General features: G+C 34.9%; 1 protein-coding gene across 2 annotated transcripts in view; it reads left to right on the top strand.

The window, feature by feature from the left end:
- The window catches only part of Gabrg2 (gamma-aminobutyric acid type A receptor gamma2 subunit), an 88,954-nt gene extending 73,479 nt beyond the window's left edge, over positions 1 to 15,475 (top strand). The window contains exons 7-10 of one of the 2 annotated variants that reach the window (XM_021211873.2): positions 6,008 to 6,160; positions 10,102 to 10,307; positions 12,778 to 12,801; positions 14,177 to 15,475. In XM_021211873.2, coding sequence (XP_021067532.1) covers positions 6,008 to 6,160; positions 10,102 to 10,307; positions 12,778 to 12,801; positions 14,177 to 14,452 — 659 coding nt within the window. In that variant the 3' untranslated portion in view covers positions 14,453 to 15,475. The remainder of the gene's footprint in view (positions 1 to 6,007; positions 6,161 to 10,101; positions 10,308 to 12,777; positions 12,802 to 14,176) is intronic. The other variant, XM_021211872.2, reaches the window with a different exon arrangement.
- Positions 15,476 to 16,479: the final 1,004 nt, after the last annotated feature.

Here is a 16,479-nt window from a genome sequence, read left to right as displayed (position 1 = left end):
GTGTGTGTGTGTGTGTGTGTGAGAGAGAGAGAGAGAGAGAGAGAGAGAGAGAGAGAGAGAGAGAGAGAGAGAGAGGTGCTGGTTGTTCCTGCATCGTTAGAAGGTTGAATTGAGTAAAGGAATGAGAGACTATTTCTCTATCTAGGAAGGAGAGGATAGAAAGGAGAATAAATGTAAAGAAATCACAGATGCATCTAATACATTCATTGAGCTGGGGGTTTGGAGAACACAAAAGGAATTATCAAGAAATACTTGGATTAAAATCAAGTTATAAATTTGATGAATACAGATATATGAAAAGTTTCTTTCCTCAATGACTATTGGGGATTCTGTATATATATATTAAAGATATTAGTCTTATTGTCTTATTTATTTGGGAAATAGTCTATTCAAGGTTGTCATTTTGCCTTTCACAAAACTTATGGAATTCATTATAATCCAAAGTTCTCATTTTAAGTAGTAGACTTCTTTACACTTCTTTATTCCCCTATATTTCATGATACATCTACAGTATTTTCTACATTAGTTTATAAAGGTAGTCTATCTATTTTATTTGCGTGTTATGAAGGTAATCAGTTTTCTCTGTGTTGAATTTAGATTTACTTCTGAGCTTATATATGAAGTGCATATGGCGTTTGTGTGTTCGGGTGAAGGACAGATTTAATTTTGGAAAACAATTTTATCTAATGAATGTTAGTCAATCAACTCTCCTGCCATGGAGAATGCCATCGATCTCAATGTGGAAGGAGATGATAAAGGCAGGTTGAATGCTTGTCTCATCACATTTATTGCTGGCTTCTAGTCACTTTCTTTCCATCTAGCTTATTTAAAATAGGACCAGGTATAACATCATGCAACCTTAATTTTGGTATAGTTAATTGAGTGATCTTTGCAGAGCAGTGGTGAAAATGGTTTATTGGTAAGAAAGACATATGTGAAAAAACAGGTAGAGTTGACCATTATTTGCTTTCACCATTAACCTAGTAGATATGATCAGTTCTACTATATGTAAGCAGATTAAGCATTATGAGAGATGAAGAAAGTGAAGGTGCATTTGAAGCTCATTTTTTTGTTTTTATTTTTTCATTATTATGACAAAGTAGTTAGGCTATTTCCGTAAAACACATGTCAACTCTTCAACCCAGTGCTTACAGGAAGTGAGTGCTTACCCTCACTAATGGTAACTTGAAGGCACCTTCTAACTACCACAGAGCTCCCAGAGAGGCAAATTCTCTCCATGAAACCATTAAGATTTTCAGAGTAAACAGTGTTGTGTATAAAAGACAAGGTCAAATGTAGTAGAACCAATTGAGGTTTATTCATGACTAGCTTACAAATGAGACCCAGAGTAAAACTACTTTTCTAACTGCTGGCCGGCCTACCTCCCCAGTGGAGTTTCCCAAATACTTGCTGTTCCTCCTAGCCATGTGCTCATGGTATATCTCCTCTCACGGTGCCTTCTCCTCACCTCAAAGTATTTTCTTCTCTCTCACTTCAATCAGGTGACTCAAAAAAACCTACCCACCTATAATCCATCCAGTAATTGGTTGTAGCCATTTTTATTTCACAGACAGTTTTAAATTAAGGAACAATGTTTGCACAACAAAAGCTGGTAACTGAGAATTCACTCACTGGCCTAGACCTTTCATACATGCAGAGCAACAAACCGAACCTCAACAATTTCCTCCTTTTTTTTTGTCTAAATAAAAACGCTTTTTCTCTTACAAGGAGAACAACATACAGTAGGAACAATTATGAAACAATTATGAAAATTAGATAAGAGGCACATTATAAAAGTCCAGTCTGTTTGTGTTTGGCAAGTCAGGAGAAATTATTCTGTTATGTATCCTGTTCTAGTGAGTTCAGAGTTCTGTATCTAAATTAGTTTTTATCTTAACTTGCATGATCAATCCGAAAATATCTTTTTAGACCAAGAACATCATCGTAAATCCCAAACAACTTCAGCTAATAGTAAAATAATGACTATCTAGTGTTCAACCCTAAGAATTTTATTGACTGACTATTAACTTGCTTTCCTTAATTAAAGAGTTTGTAATAGCAGGTAGTAAAAGGACTGGGATTAAACCTTGTATTTTAAATGGGTTGCGTAGGCATAATAGCCATACAAAAGTTAAAACATAAAACAATCATGTTGGAACAAAATTAAATCTACAATCTTGTATCAATGTATACAAAGATTCATACCAATAAAAACTTTAAATCTATATAAATATGCAAAATTCTGTACCAGTGTCACAAAATATAACCTCAATTTTGCATCAAAGTATAAAGATCATTTTCAATGTAAGATTATACATATAAAAATGTTCTTGGGCTGAGAGTACTTTAAATAATCTACCCCACTTTGTCTGATTTCTTATAATATTTCTACATCTACTCCTTTTGTTTTCAACCACCATTTCCTTACCCAAAGGCAGGAAGAAAAATAAAGGGAAAGGAAACAGAAAAGAAATCTTTTGATTCTAACCTCTCTATTTCAGTTCCTCCTTATCCAAGACCATAATTATTTGTAATGATCCCTTAAACTGACAACATATCTATAACTTCTAAGATGACCAGATCTACCTCAACTTAAGGGATCGGGATGACAGACTTTATATAATTGTTTCCTGCTGAATTATGACAGAGAAATTCTTTTGGGGGATCCAAAAAATTAGAAAAATGGTTAGTTTTAAGAAAGATAGTTATAGCACTTGTCCAGTCTCTGTGTGTTGAGAAAGTACAGGCTTAAATGAAGTTCCAACTGGAAGAGTTTAAGAATCTGGACCAAGTGAGCTAGCTGTTTTGAGGTTGTCCAAGAATCAAGTCTTTAGAGGAAACAGCTTCGATGCAGTTGAGGTAGGATCAAGGCAGGGAGCTGGAACAGCATGTCTCAGTATCTCGGAATCTCCAAGGGTTGCCTGCCCTCTTGGCTTTCCATTCTGTAACATATAAAGCATAGAAGCAATATATTGTTCCATGAAGATATTTGTTCGTAATGTGCATGGTTCACTTAACAGATCAATTAAGGATGGTTTTTCTGATCTTTGAGCAGATAAAACACGTCTTTCTTTAAAAGTTAATTTGGATTATATATCAGAGTGTAATATCACTTTTCATTTATACCATTTAAAAGAAGGCTATGAGTCGGGTGTGGTGGCACTTGGGAGGCAGAGGCAGGTGGATTTCTGAGTTGGTGGCCAGCCTGGTCTACAGAGTGAGTTCCAGGACAGGCGGGACTACACAGAGAAACTCTGTCTCTAAAAAACAAAACAATAAAAAATAAAATTAAATTAAAATAAAAAATAATAATTAAAAGAAAAGGAAGGGTATGAAAAGTCTTGAAGATTTGGTTTTCAACAAAATCTATTGGCTATGCAAAGACATTTTTATGTCTCAGCCCGTCTCAGAGCTGTTGTCAATGAACAGGATCAGCTAATATATTTTCTGTTTTGTTGATCCTGCCAATCTCCGTCTTTTTGTCTCTAGCCAAGATTTTTCAGATGGTCTTCCGTGATTAAATCTTATTTTCAATAATTTGAATGGAAGATATAGCTTTTCTTTCCTGTTGTAACAAATGTGGAATTTCTTTCCTGCCATAACATATCTCTTTGCTTTCATTTGTTAATTAGGATGTTTATAGACTGATCTCATTCAGCAGTCTTTTCTAAAATCCAGTGTATCTTAGCAGTTGTGCCATTTGTCTCATTGGCTTTTGTCAAACACTTACTAACTACAGAATTTCAATGCTTTCATATGACTGTTTATTACCATAGATAAACAGTAACTAGAGCCTCATTCTTCAATGACATTGAGGCTTTGCCTCTTCAAACCGGTCATAGGAAACTTCCTAAAAATTAGAAAAAGGATTAACATTTGTGTTTATTAACTCAAATTTTATGTTTCATGCCCTTAATTATAGAACGTACTATGCTAAGTATAAACAGAGATGGGGTTAACTTATGAAGTATTATGACTTTAAATATTAAGTGTCGGGACTTATCAATGGAATAGGTAGATTTAAGAGTCCCATCATTAACCTTTGAGACTTGGGGAACTCACCGATGCAGCACTTTAAGAGGATTAGATTTTCAGGGCTCCTCAGCACAAGAGTGTGCTTAAGCATATAAAATGTGATGTGGTCTTGGAGATAAGACAGGCATCATGCTGTCTCTCTGAAGCTGCTTTAGGCTGAAGTGGCTTGGTCTTAGTTTTGCATCCATAATCCACTGCTGAAAAAGGTATAGGGTTTGTAAGCAAGGAATGAAGGTATTCAGAAGTCATCAACTTATAATAGAGGCTGGTAGATAAGCAAATTGTGAGAGGCCAGACCCTTCAGGGAAATGGAGAATCAAACCAAGATTAGAATCTTGTTAATGGTGAACAAAATTAAAGTTAATTTTTGAGGGATCAGACCATGTAAATGTGTAGGCTCTCACTTGCTCTCAAAATAAAAAAAAATAGTTTATTATTTTTAAAAATTCTTTATGTTGAAGGTATAAATGTAGATTAATTGATAGATAAGCTGTGTTGTATCTTGTAATTTTGAGAGGAACAATAGTTTTATAGGAATGGTACAAGCTGGTGACAGTAGTTTCACAAGTAGTTTATTCATGTTCACTTTCCAAATCCATTGACTTTATATTGTCTTAAGTATATTATTTTCAGGAATAGCTATATAACTATTCTTTAATTCCTTAGAGTTTTAAAAATGCATTTCTTGAATTTTTATATAAATTATTGCACAAGAAGGTTTTTATTTTATGCTTGGTTTAGTTTAGTTTGATTTTTTGCTTGCTTGCTGGTTTGTTGGATGAATATAGGGGCTTTACTATATAATACTGGCAGTCTGTGAATCTTTTAAAAATATAAAGTCAACCTATTGCAGGAAACTCACAAATACAAATATCATATGGTGAGAATAAGGAAGTCTCTCAAATACACACTTGCACCATCTCAGAGTCTACACGTCTCAGAAGACTTCTGTTCCATTAGAATCAACATTCAGAAGCAAAGGATCTTTATTTCAGTTTTACAGTTTTGTTATCAGTTACATGTATTCACTGAATTACCTCAGCAATGGAGAAAACTATAATTGTCAAAACTAGGAAAAACAAAACAATAACCGTACACACCCTTTCATGTTTCATGTGACCTTTTCCTGAATTTCATTCTTTCTCAACTCCTAACATCATCCTTTGTTAGTCTAAATGTCATACTATATCCACAGTCACTTTTAAAACCCAACTCTTTAATAATATGCTTCTTGAACTTTAAAATATTCATTATAATTTTATGAATGTATCATCAAATATTAGGACTGGCCATTTTCTCTCAAGCACTATGACTGTCCGGTTTTTTGGGAGAATAGGCACCATCCAGGGATTCATGCATGCACATAAGATCAGATGACAGCACTTAGAATATCAACAGCACTCAAATGAAAGTATAGTGATGAACGAGTGCGATTGCTATGAAACTAACATATTATTCAGTGAAATCATAAGGAAATGTCTCATTGTGAGAAAGGAACTATATATTTTGAGTAAAAATATTATTTTGTAAGTCTCAATCACCAAGACACTCTCTAGTCATCTGTATATATAGAAGTAATATGTGGAATTATTATATAATGTGCAGTACACGACCCACAAGCAAGGCTTAGTGCATAGAGGATATCCTACCATTCACACCCAACAAAAACCCTTGTACATTGTTGTTACATATAGAAGGTCAAGATCCAGAATCATCCAGAAGAAGAAATACTTTAAGGATTCAAAAATACTTTCTTTTGTCCCTGAGAGTATCACTTATGTTAGAAGAGCAGGCTTCATCTCAGGCTGGATTGTATTTCACACTTTTGTTATTGCCTCTTTGCCCAAGTAGTTTGAAAAGAGCTTTCAAGTCAGCTCTCATGTAAAGTCTGAAACAAAGTGTGCGTGTGTAAAAGTTGAACATATGCACAATGTTTTGTGAGCATTCCCATAGCTCAGTCCTTCTCTTTCAGGTGACTATGTGGTTATGTCTGTGTACTTTGATCTGAGCAGAAGAATGGGATACTTTACCATCCAGACTTACATTCCCTGCACACTCATCGTGGTCCTGTCCTGGGTGTCCTTCTGGATCAATAAGGATGCTGTTCCTGCCAGAACATCTTTAGGTGAGATGTATTTCTAGGTGCTGTGTTCATCCAATATAAATACCCAAGAAAAGGAGTCTTTATACTTCTTTCTAAGTGGGTTTGCCCTGAATTCAAAAGCAAAATGAAACTCCATGTTTTATTATTTTAATGACAGTCAATATGATTATCTATCTATCTATCTATCTATCTATCTATCTATCTATCTGTCTGTCTGTCTGTCTTTCTACTACCTATTCTATTTAAAGTTTACGGCTTCTCTAGTTCTATATTTTTAAGTTAGCATAGGCTTTCTTTAGTACAATTAATAACAAATAAAATAAAATAAAAATTGAACACAACCTTAATTTCAAGAGAACTTTGTGGTTTTCCCACATACATATTCATAAGGGCTTACCACATATATCCTTTCTCAATTATCTGCTTAGTGATGATACACAAGTTTTAGATCTGACAAGGTAGAAGTATTCGTGTCTTGGAAGAGAAGCACAGTGAATCGGGCACAATTATTTTTTAGTGTCAACTCTTCCCTTTTTCCTACCACACCACTCTTGGCTAATTCCAACACAGAAGATTAGTGTGCTGATATTTAGACAAATTGACTCTTTCCAGAAGAGCCATCTAAATGATTAATAAGAGAGAAACACTTATTGACAAATCTAGGAAATGGAATTATTTTATAATTATGTGTAATTTAGTCAGCATTTTCGATAAGGTAATCCATATCTTAGATTTTCATCTTTTGCTTATTTGTGGAAGACTCTACAGACCAAAGCAAAGCTGACTCCCACCGACATTATAATCTCCACCCACAGACTAAATATAAAACCTCAATCCGCTTCATTAGCTGTGTGCAAACCTAGTAACATAGATCTTGCTAACTCCCTGTTGGGGAAAGTAGTAGAAGAACACAGATTATAAGGTCCAGTAATTTAAATTAACAGTCATATATAGAATAGCGGTATACAATAAACCGCATTATCTCTAATCCATGTTTTCCTCACATGTAAAACAGGTAGCATTCCTGATTCATAACTTGCAGGTTTTTAGTGGGCTAAAGTAACGTATTTTATGCAAAGCATAGTGAGCATATTAATGCTTCAAAAATGGTAGTGACTCTTATCATTTCTGACAAAATGATCTGTACCAAGTTATTAAACTCAGGGCAGAAGTGATTACTGAGGAAAAAAAAAAACAACATTTGCATATCTGTCCTTTTCCAAACTCAATTTAGTTTCCCATCTGTTTCAAAATGAAGTTATTTTGATTTTTTTCTGATATATGCAGTACTTTGTGTTACAAATCCTATTCAACAATTCAAATATCCTGTCTAATGCTACATACTGAAACAAACTCCAAGGATGTTAAGCAAAACACTGGAAGAGTGTTTCTTTTTAGTGTGTCACCATCTCTCAGAAGAAATAGTAGATGTGTTGCTCATCCTTGGCATAGAGCTTCTAACGTGCTACTGCATCACTCATTATTCAGTGAAAATTTCATATTTGTGATTAGACATAACAAGTGTGCTGGTATATTCCAACAAACCGTCTTCCCCAAATTATTTTTTTAAATATTTCAGTCAGTCTTTCCTTTTGAAGGTCTGATTCTTTTCGCTAATATATCTTTTATGACCATGTCTAGCAACAAACCATTTCAAAAAGAGGTGCATTGATGGAGGGTCCTTCATAAGACAGGAAGCAGGTTCTCACTTGACGGTGTATTAGTCAGGGATGCTCAATGTTTCTAGTGCAGTTTCTATGCTTTGCTATCATCACAAGCAGAAGTTGGAATAATACAAATTATCATATTTTAGACCTGAGATAAATGAGCAAATGTGCTGAATATTAAGTAATATACACAAAGTCACAAAAGAAGTTTGTAACAGACCTGCAACTTGGCAAATTGGTTATTGGTTTGCCCTGGGTGTGAGGACATATTGAATTCTCTTTGTCACCAAAGAAAAGAAGTCAAGCTGAACATTCAGTTCTTTTAAATTTTTCTCAGTTCTTTAGATTAGTGCTTCTTAAGTATTGTAATGCATCTCCATCACTAAGAATGTATGGGAGGTACAGGTAAAATATTCCCACCCACAAGGTATTTTATTTAATTTACCTCAAGCCTAGCCCAGGTCTTAGGCTTTTGTATTTTAATATTTTAATTCCCAAAGAGTCAAGTCTGTCATTACTTTTTAAAACATGATTGTATATTTGTGAGGCTCTGTCACCTTTTCAGGTATTTATCATCAAAATTTAAGTGAGATTACCTTGAACATCTGCAGATTTTGAACTTCTCATCATCGAACAGATAGAGCTGACTTGTGTGATGTTAGAAGCCCTAAGAACACTCAGAGATATGGGCCGATTTGTGATGACATATTTCTGCATCTTGTAGCACGTGGATGTGGTTTGGTGCACAGCTGGTGGCTGGTAAAAGTTAATCATGCTGTAGTAAGAGTGGGTACACAGAAAGATGAAAACACATGCTGGTATTTTTCACTCAAATATTCTAAGGTAAGACAGCACCCTGGAGAAGCTCACTTCATGCCAAAACCAGGAGTAATTAGCAAATGCTCTGTATCTCATTTCTCTTGTCAAGGTAATAGAAATTTAATTTTTCCAGTCAGTAAAACTGGGTTTCAAAGTCACATCACTACCTTATTGGTGGTTGATGAGTAAGGTAAAACCATGACTTCCCTCCTTCCTATTACCATAGCTTTCCTTTTCTGTGAACCCAGGAAGAACCCTGGAAGTATGATGAAGCAATTCCTCAAGCTACACATTGCACAGCATGATGAATCTTCTTGAGTCCTTAAATAACATCTCACTGCTTTGTGGGATCAGTACTTATGTTATGTGTCAGAATTTGTTTTGAATTAAGTGTCACATGCAGGGTCTTCTAAAATGAACTTGTCTGTAGTTTCCACCAAAAATAGTTTCATTTTCACATTTTCAACATTCAAATATAGATTCAGACCCGATTGTGGAAATAAAAGCTCAGTTTCCATATCAGCTTTAAAGGTCTCGGCAAAAATAAAAGTGGCAATTAGGTACAATCAAGGAGTCCAATTTGAATTAATGTGTACCCAACCTAATTAGTTTCTTTTAGCATAGGAAGTAGATCATCTCCATAATAAACAACACAAATATGTAACCATACTTGAGATTTTACTAGATGTCAGTGCTCTGCATAGTCATATTTCTATTAGAGTAGCAAGTATGTAATATAAATCAATATGAATGCAAGAAAGATTTATTTTGGTCCAAAGTTTCAATGGTGTCAGGACGTGGTCATTTAGCCTTGTTGTTCTGAGCAATGGAACTTCAGGTTTGAAATTCATCAAGGAGGAAACCAGCTTATGTTGTGTAGACAGATGAGACACAGAGTAAGGGGATGGGGCTGGCATTTTAATATCTCTTCAACTGCACAGCTCCAATTCCCTAACTTCCTCCCAAGCCACTAAATGTTCCTCCATGTCCCAAAAGCATCAAGATGAAGACTCTTATCACATAAACCCTTGAGCAGAAGTGCAGATTCTCAAAACAACACACTACACATACATTAGTACATTATCTAACTCTCTCAAAACCTTATAAAAGTAGACACTATTGTACCATCCTCAACCCTAAATCTAACACTGTAAAAACCAATAAAAATCTTAGGAAAATCCTCCTACTAACAGCTGGTGGTGGAGACTCCCAGAACCACATCACTTTCTGAATCCAGATGATTCAATAGCTTCCAACTTACTGGGATTTCATTTTATATATTTTCCTGTATTTATAACTACATATGAAAATTAAAAAATGCAGTCCAGTTTAAAGCAATTGATGTAAGGCTGCTCACATTTTTATTGTATCTCTATCCTATGGGAGCTTGGACAGAGCATCAATAAAATCATCCTGCTTGTGGTCTAGGATATTACTGATGCCACCATGTGACTTGTTTTATTTTGCTCTCCATAGGAATCACTACTGTCCTGACCATGACAACTCTAAGCACCATAGCCAGAAAATCTCTGCCCAAGGTCTCCTATGTCACAGCAATGGATCTCTTTGTATCTGTTTGCTTCATCTTTGTGTTTTCTGCTTTGGTGGAGTATGGCACCCTGCATTATTTTGTCAGCAACCGGAAGCCAAGCAAGGATAAAGACAAAAAGAAGAAAAACCCTGTATGTATCATTTTCTATTGGGACAACTGAACTCTTCATGAGGACAGGTCATTGGGTTCGATGTGGGTAGCTCAACTCCACACTGAGGCTCAGTGCTTTGAGCTCCATGATGAAACGAAAATAAGTTAGCTATCAATCAGTACATAAAGGTTTAGTTATGATCACTTGTTAGATCAGACTTCCAAGGTACTTTAAGTTAGACTCTTTTTGAAAATGTAATTATCCATTGTCTTTAACGTGTGTGTTGGGGGGGTGGGGGGTTAAAGAATATTCAGATATGCATATGTGTTTGAGTTATTTTTCTTTCTTTTTAAAAAAATTTTTATTAGGTATTTTCTTCATCTACATTTCAAATGCTATCCTGAAAATCCCCTATACCCTCCCCCTGCCCTGCTCCCCAACACACCCACTCCCACTTCTTGGCCTTGGTTTTCCCCTGTATGGGGCATATAAATTTTACAAGACCAAGAGGCCTCTATTCCAATGATGGCTGACTAGACCATCTTCTGCTACATGTTCATTGAGTTATTTTTCTATATCTCAAGGACTTTGATGATTCCGACAAATTTGCTCTAATATTCTTACATAATTATTTTTTAATTAAAATCCACATCAAAGGTGTTAGAAATGAAGGTTCTTGTATTGGTTTAAGTAATATCAATTTATAAATAACTTAAAGTATGTGCACACACATGTGTAGGGGTATGTGTGTGTGTGTGTGTGTGTGTGAATGCATATGTACATGTGTATGCACATGTGTGTATATATGTTTGTTTTTGCAGGCATATGCATTTTACAACTAAAATACTTCTACTCATTTGTATCCCTACATGTATTGTTTTGTTTTCAAAACAAATGAGTTGAGATAGTGTGGACCTTCTTGTCTCTGCTTTCTCAAATAAAATAAGGTGAATATATTAAAAACACATGTCAAATAAAGCTTCTATAAAAATTGTGGTGAAGATCAATAAACCAACAAAATATAAAAACATTAGAAAAAGTCACAAGAGGGTTCTTAACCTTGATGAATGGCAATGGAAGTTGACAACCTGATTTTATTTTTTGGTAACTGCTTGATTTGGAGACAGGTAAGATGACTTCTGATTGTATTAAACCTTAAAATGAGAGGATGAGGAATAAATATAAATAAGTAGAGCCTTTGCCTTTTATTGGGAGTGTTGAGGACAGCATGTAGATATTCACTTACCCACCTGAGCCTCATGTCTCTGTCACAGGAGTCCCCATGACAGTAAAATTTTATCTCCTTTTGAGAGGGTGACAGGAGTAATGGTTTTACCTTCTTGATTGACATCCTTCCCTGGTTTTCTGCTCTGAGAGGCATGAGCAACATCACAGTGGGTACCTGTCTGACCATAAACTGTGGGGTTGCTATGGAAAACTCTTTGCATCTGACATTTATCCCGATGCACCTCAGAATTACTGAAGAAATTTGACAGATGACACATTTGTTTGCGAGTAAGACTTGGTGGATGGCAAATAAAATAGCATCATTCTTCTTACTGGTTAATGAAAAAAGAAAATGCTCGATTTTAATGTCCCAAATATTGATTGTACTGTATGTGGTCCTGCCTTTCCCTGTATGTTCTTCAGTCTCTTCCATTCCATCTTTTCATGTTCCTGTTTGATTTTTTTTTTTTCTTGCTTGAAATTTTGTTTCTCTACTTTGTCTGTCTCCTTCATTTCCTAAGTCATTTTCCCTCAAATAAGATGGCTGTGCTGATACTCATTCGGGATGAGGATGGGAGGCAGGCTTTCAGGTGAAGGCTCAAGTCCTTTAGCAAAAGCTTCCCGGCTTCCCTTATCAGCTGTGTCACTCCAGTGTAGAAATTGCTACAAAGACAGAAATAGTTGGATTCTTTAAGCTAGGTGCATAGCAAGAGCAGAAGAAAAAAAAAAAAGAGAAGAGGAAAGAAAGCAGATTAAAAAAAGAGACCAGAGAAAATGTAATTCCTGGAGAATCTTATGCCCTTTCTCCTTTTAAGCCACTTTGTTTATTTACCAGAACTAGTCTAGATGGTGAAGGTCAAAGAAGCTGAAAACTTACTTTCCTGTTTGATGTGCCCTTCATGCCTCACTGTCAGGCCTCACATATGGGGTCCTCTTAAAGACAATGACACAATTCACACTATTTTTCTACAGGCAAGTATTCACTAGGAGGCATCCTCGCAACTGACAACATTGGCTTTCACAGTCCGATACTCCTGGGGTCATTTGTAAAAGATTGGATTACCAATCACAACCATTTCACTTTCTAACTTTAGCTATGCAAATTATGGCAGAGTTAGAGTCCACCTTCTGTGTTTATGCTTTCAGTTCATTTTACTTACTGTGTTTTCAAAATGTATTTTTAATTTGTCTTATTTTGTTTCTCTTTCTCTTTTTTTTTCCTTTTCCTATTTTTTTTATTAAAAAAAATATGCAATTCTCTTTTCTGTCTACAAATCCAAAGCTTCTTCGGATGTTTTCCTTCAAGGTATACTGTTTTTGGAATGGAAATTTCACTGCATGCGACTGCTGAATTAACTATTAATGCTTCCCATGGTGCTTCATTGTTTTTAATGAGTGACAATTTAAATAATCTACTAGTTGATGGTACACTCAAGACAAAGGACACTACACATGCCTCTAGAGGTGATTCAGCAACTAGACATAATTTGCATCTGTTTTGGTTCTACCTTCAGCTCAAAACCACCAGGCCAATAATGATCATAGATAACAAGTTTTCTATAAATCCAAAGTCCATGTCTTAGAATATATATTTAACAAAATCCATCTCACACATTATAATTTACATGTATTTTATACATATATGTGCATATTCATACATATATAAATACTGTTAAAGCTAAAATTTAAGTCTATAAAGACTAATTAAAATGAGATTTAAAACTTGTTTTATGAACTTAATCTCTATACACTTGAGAACTTTATATTAATAAAACTGTATTTACCAGACTGCAGGTTAAACTCCCTTTCCTTTCATGCCAGGGTAATTGCTAGGCTCGTTGGCTCTGCGAAATATTGAAACGAAATTTTTGCTCTCTCTAATAACTGATTTAGAAACTACAGCTTAAATCCATACACTTTAAAAGCTACCAAAAAAGCTTTGAGTTTTGCTTTAATTTTATTATTGGTCATGCCTTGAACCTTAGATTAGCTTGTCATTAACTGCAGTTCATTTTGCTAAGAAAAACTAGAAGTAATGACAATATTTTTTGTAATTATCAATCTCATTCAATATATATAAACACTGATAGTTTAAAGTTTCAAGATAGTGAATGTTAGACAAACTGCATACTTTTAATAGATAAATTAAATCTTTGTTGCATAAAATCAGTGAACTTCTTTATTTCTCCATGAGTACTAGCATTTGCTACTTAAATTGTTCGATATAGTTGTTCAGTATGATGGGACCTCTTTGCCTCTAAGTTAGCATGACATGCAATTTGGTTTGAAAATCAATGCATTTTTATTTCTCTATTTTACTCACTTGCAGCATCATTAACTAGCTTCATGTAACTGGCTTCACATTTAATAATTACTAGAATGAGATTCCATGTAGTTTGATTTAAATCTTTATACTTTGATTTCTTTTGGTGTTCAATAGTCTTGCTGTAGCTGTTAGCTTGATGACATTATTTCCAGCTGCACTGCTTAAGCTCAAAATCTGAAACCTGCAACCGTGCTATCTTTCTGAGTTCAATTTTACCATCGTAGATCACGATGTCATAAGCAATTTTCTGAATACTCATTTTCAGATTCATCATCTCATTGATGACATTGTGGAGAGACTGTGTTATATAGCTCCAGTGTAACTAACTTTGCTCTCTCTACCTACGCTGTCTCAGGCCCCTACCATTGATATTCGTCCCAGATCAGCAACCATTCAAATGAACAATGCCACACACCTTCAAGAGAGGGATGAAGAATATGGCTATGAGTGTTTGGATGGCAAGGACTGTGCCAGTTTCTTCTGCTGTTTTGAGGATTGCCGAACAGGAGCCTGGAGACATGGGAGGATACATATTCGCATTGCCAAAATGGACTCCTATGCTCGGATCTTCTTCCCTACCGCCTTTTGCTTGTTCAATCTTGTTTACTGGGTCTCCTATCTTTATCTGTAAGGAGGTATGGGTTTTATTGATAGGGGTTTATTCACTGAATCTTATGGAGAGAAAATGTACTTTCTAAGTCCAACGATATAATTCCCTATGTGCACTGAATGTGTTTCTCTGTCTCAACCTAGTAATACATATAATGTCATACTATCCATGCCCAACCCCTGGTTATTGTCATTTGAATTTCAGTGTGCACTGTCTTTCAAACCTTCAAGGCAAAGTAAAGTTAGAACAAGAGCTGCTACATTGAGTAAGATAGCTTTGAGCAACAACAATGGAAACAGTGGAAGCTGGGAGTGTTTAAAGGGGCATTATCAGCCTTTGACTCATACATAGTTTAGTACAAAAGGTATAAAGCTGTGTATTATGTTCACTTGGAATCATGTTGTGGTAAACACCTCCCGTATCTGTGAAGAATCACAATAGAAAAGCCTAGATTAGAACTCTATTATACCTTTATTCCAAGGTAGAAAGCAAATTTCCTTCATATCATATGTACAGTGATGTAAATATTTCAGTAATGTAGAATGCTTCAGGTTTAATGCATGCATCTCTTTAGAGCCAAAATAAATGAACTCATGTTATCATCAGATAGCATTGTCTTTTATTTTATTTCTTTGGGCTATAAAATAATATATTAATACAATTACAAAAATTTGGGCTTGAAATTGGAGAAGGTTCGCAACCTTCTCCCTCATGCATGAAAATTCAGGTTTTAAAATTATGTTTGTCTTGTATGACATTAAAACACATTAAGTACAATTTAGGCTGATTGACATTTGACAGCTCTAAATATGCCCAACTTTATCACTAGAATATAAAGTAAATGTATGTGCTTGCTAATGTTTTACCTTACTTTGAAGATGTGTGTTCTTAACAGAACTTGCTCTCTATCTCAATATCTGCTTCTAGTGATTGTGAATGCCTTGTGGGCAGAGTCCTTGTCGTTTCTTCTTTTAGTTCTCAACATCTTGCACTGTGCCTGGCATATAGTCAGTGCTCAATAAATATGGCTGGGAGCAATACATACTCTTGTAGTCTGGTGAATAACTTTTTCTGATCCAGAACAAGTGGTTCATCTTTTCACATTATTGTTGACATGTGATGCTTCGTTATCTGTAGAAATAACCAGAGAATCTAAAGAACTGTAGCTTATATGTTCATCTTCAAAAATGTGTTTTAGGCAAAGTGTATTTATTTTAAAATAATATCTATTTACTATACCTAAGTATGCAATTGTTGAATTAAGCATAGAGTTCTTGATTATCCCATTAAAAAAAGAATTAATTATATCTGCTAAAAATTCTGCTTGTGAACCTATGAAAGTATGAGCAATATTCATACCTGACTGGTATACAGTATGCTTGAAAACAATGTAGTGAAGGTTAAATTAAAAACACGAACAACATTAAGTGACTTGCATGGAGGACATAGAGCCTCTGACTGTGGGCTCATTTTGCTCCACAGTATTTAAATGGAATGATTGGCTGACTTCAGTCATGATGAGTTGGACCTTAATGTGATTATTCTGAATTCTTATTTTTCTAAAATATGACCCTATGGTCAGTTCTTCTTTAAGGAAAATATTGATTCAAATCAATGTTAAATCATAGAGTAACTCTATAGATAATAGGAAGACAGTTAAAGAAAGTGTCTCTGTTAATAGAAAACCACATGAAGTCATTATAATTCATCTGGATGAATCTTGAAAACATTCAGCTGCTGGTTTTACACCTTTATTATATGAGTGCTTTAGTATCTAACCTCAAACAGATGTAAATAAGTGATTAATTTCTCATTTTAAAATGTCAAAATAGTCAATGTTGACTCTTTGGGAGAGTTGCTAGCAAATTTAATTTGTGAGAAACAAGGTATTATTGTCAATTTGAAATGAGTTTTGCCATTGGGACATGGAAATAAAAATTAAATCTAGCTTTCCAACATGTGTATAACACTGACAATATGGATATATATTATATATCATCCAATTCTTAATCATCAGCTGCTCCCTGTCTATGTATTTGCAAACCTTT

Source organism: Mus pahari, chromosome 14 (assembly GCF_900095145.1).
Source record: "Mus pahari chromosome 14, PAHARI_EIJ_v1.1, whole genome shotgun sequence".
In the NCBI taxonomy this organism is placed as follows: Eukaryota; Metazoa; Chordata; class Mammalia; order Rodentia; family Muridae; genus Mus; species Mus pahari.
This window is presented reverse-complemented; position numbering and strand designations above follow the sequence as displayed.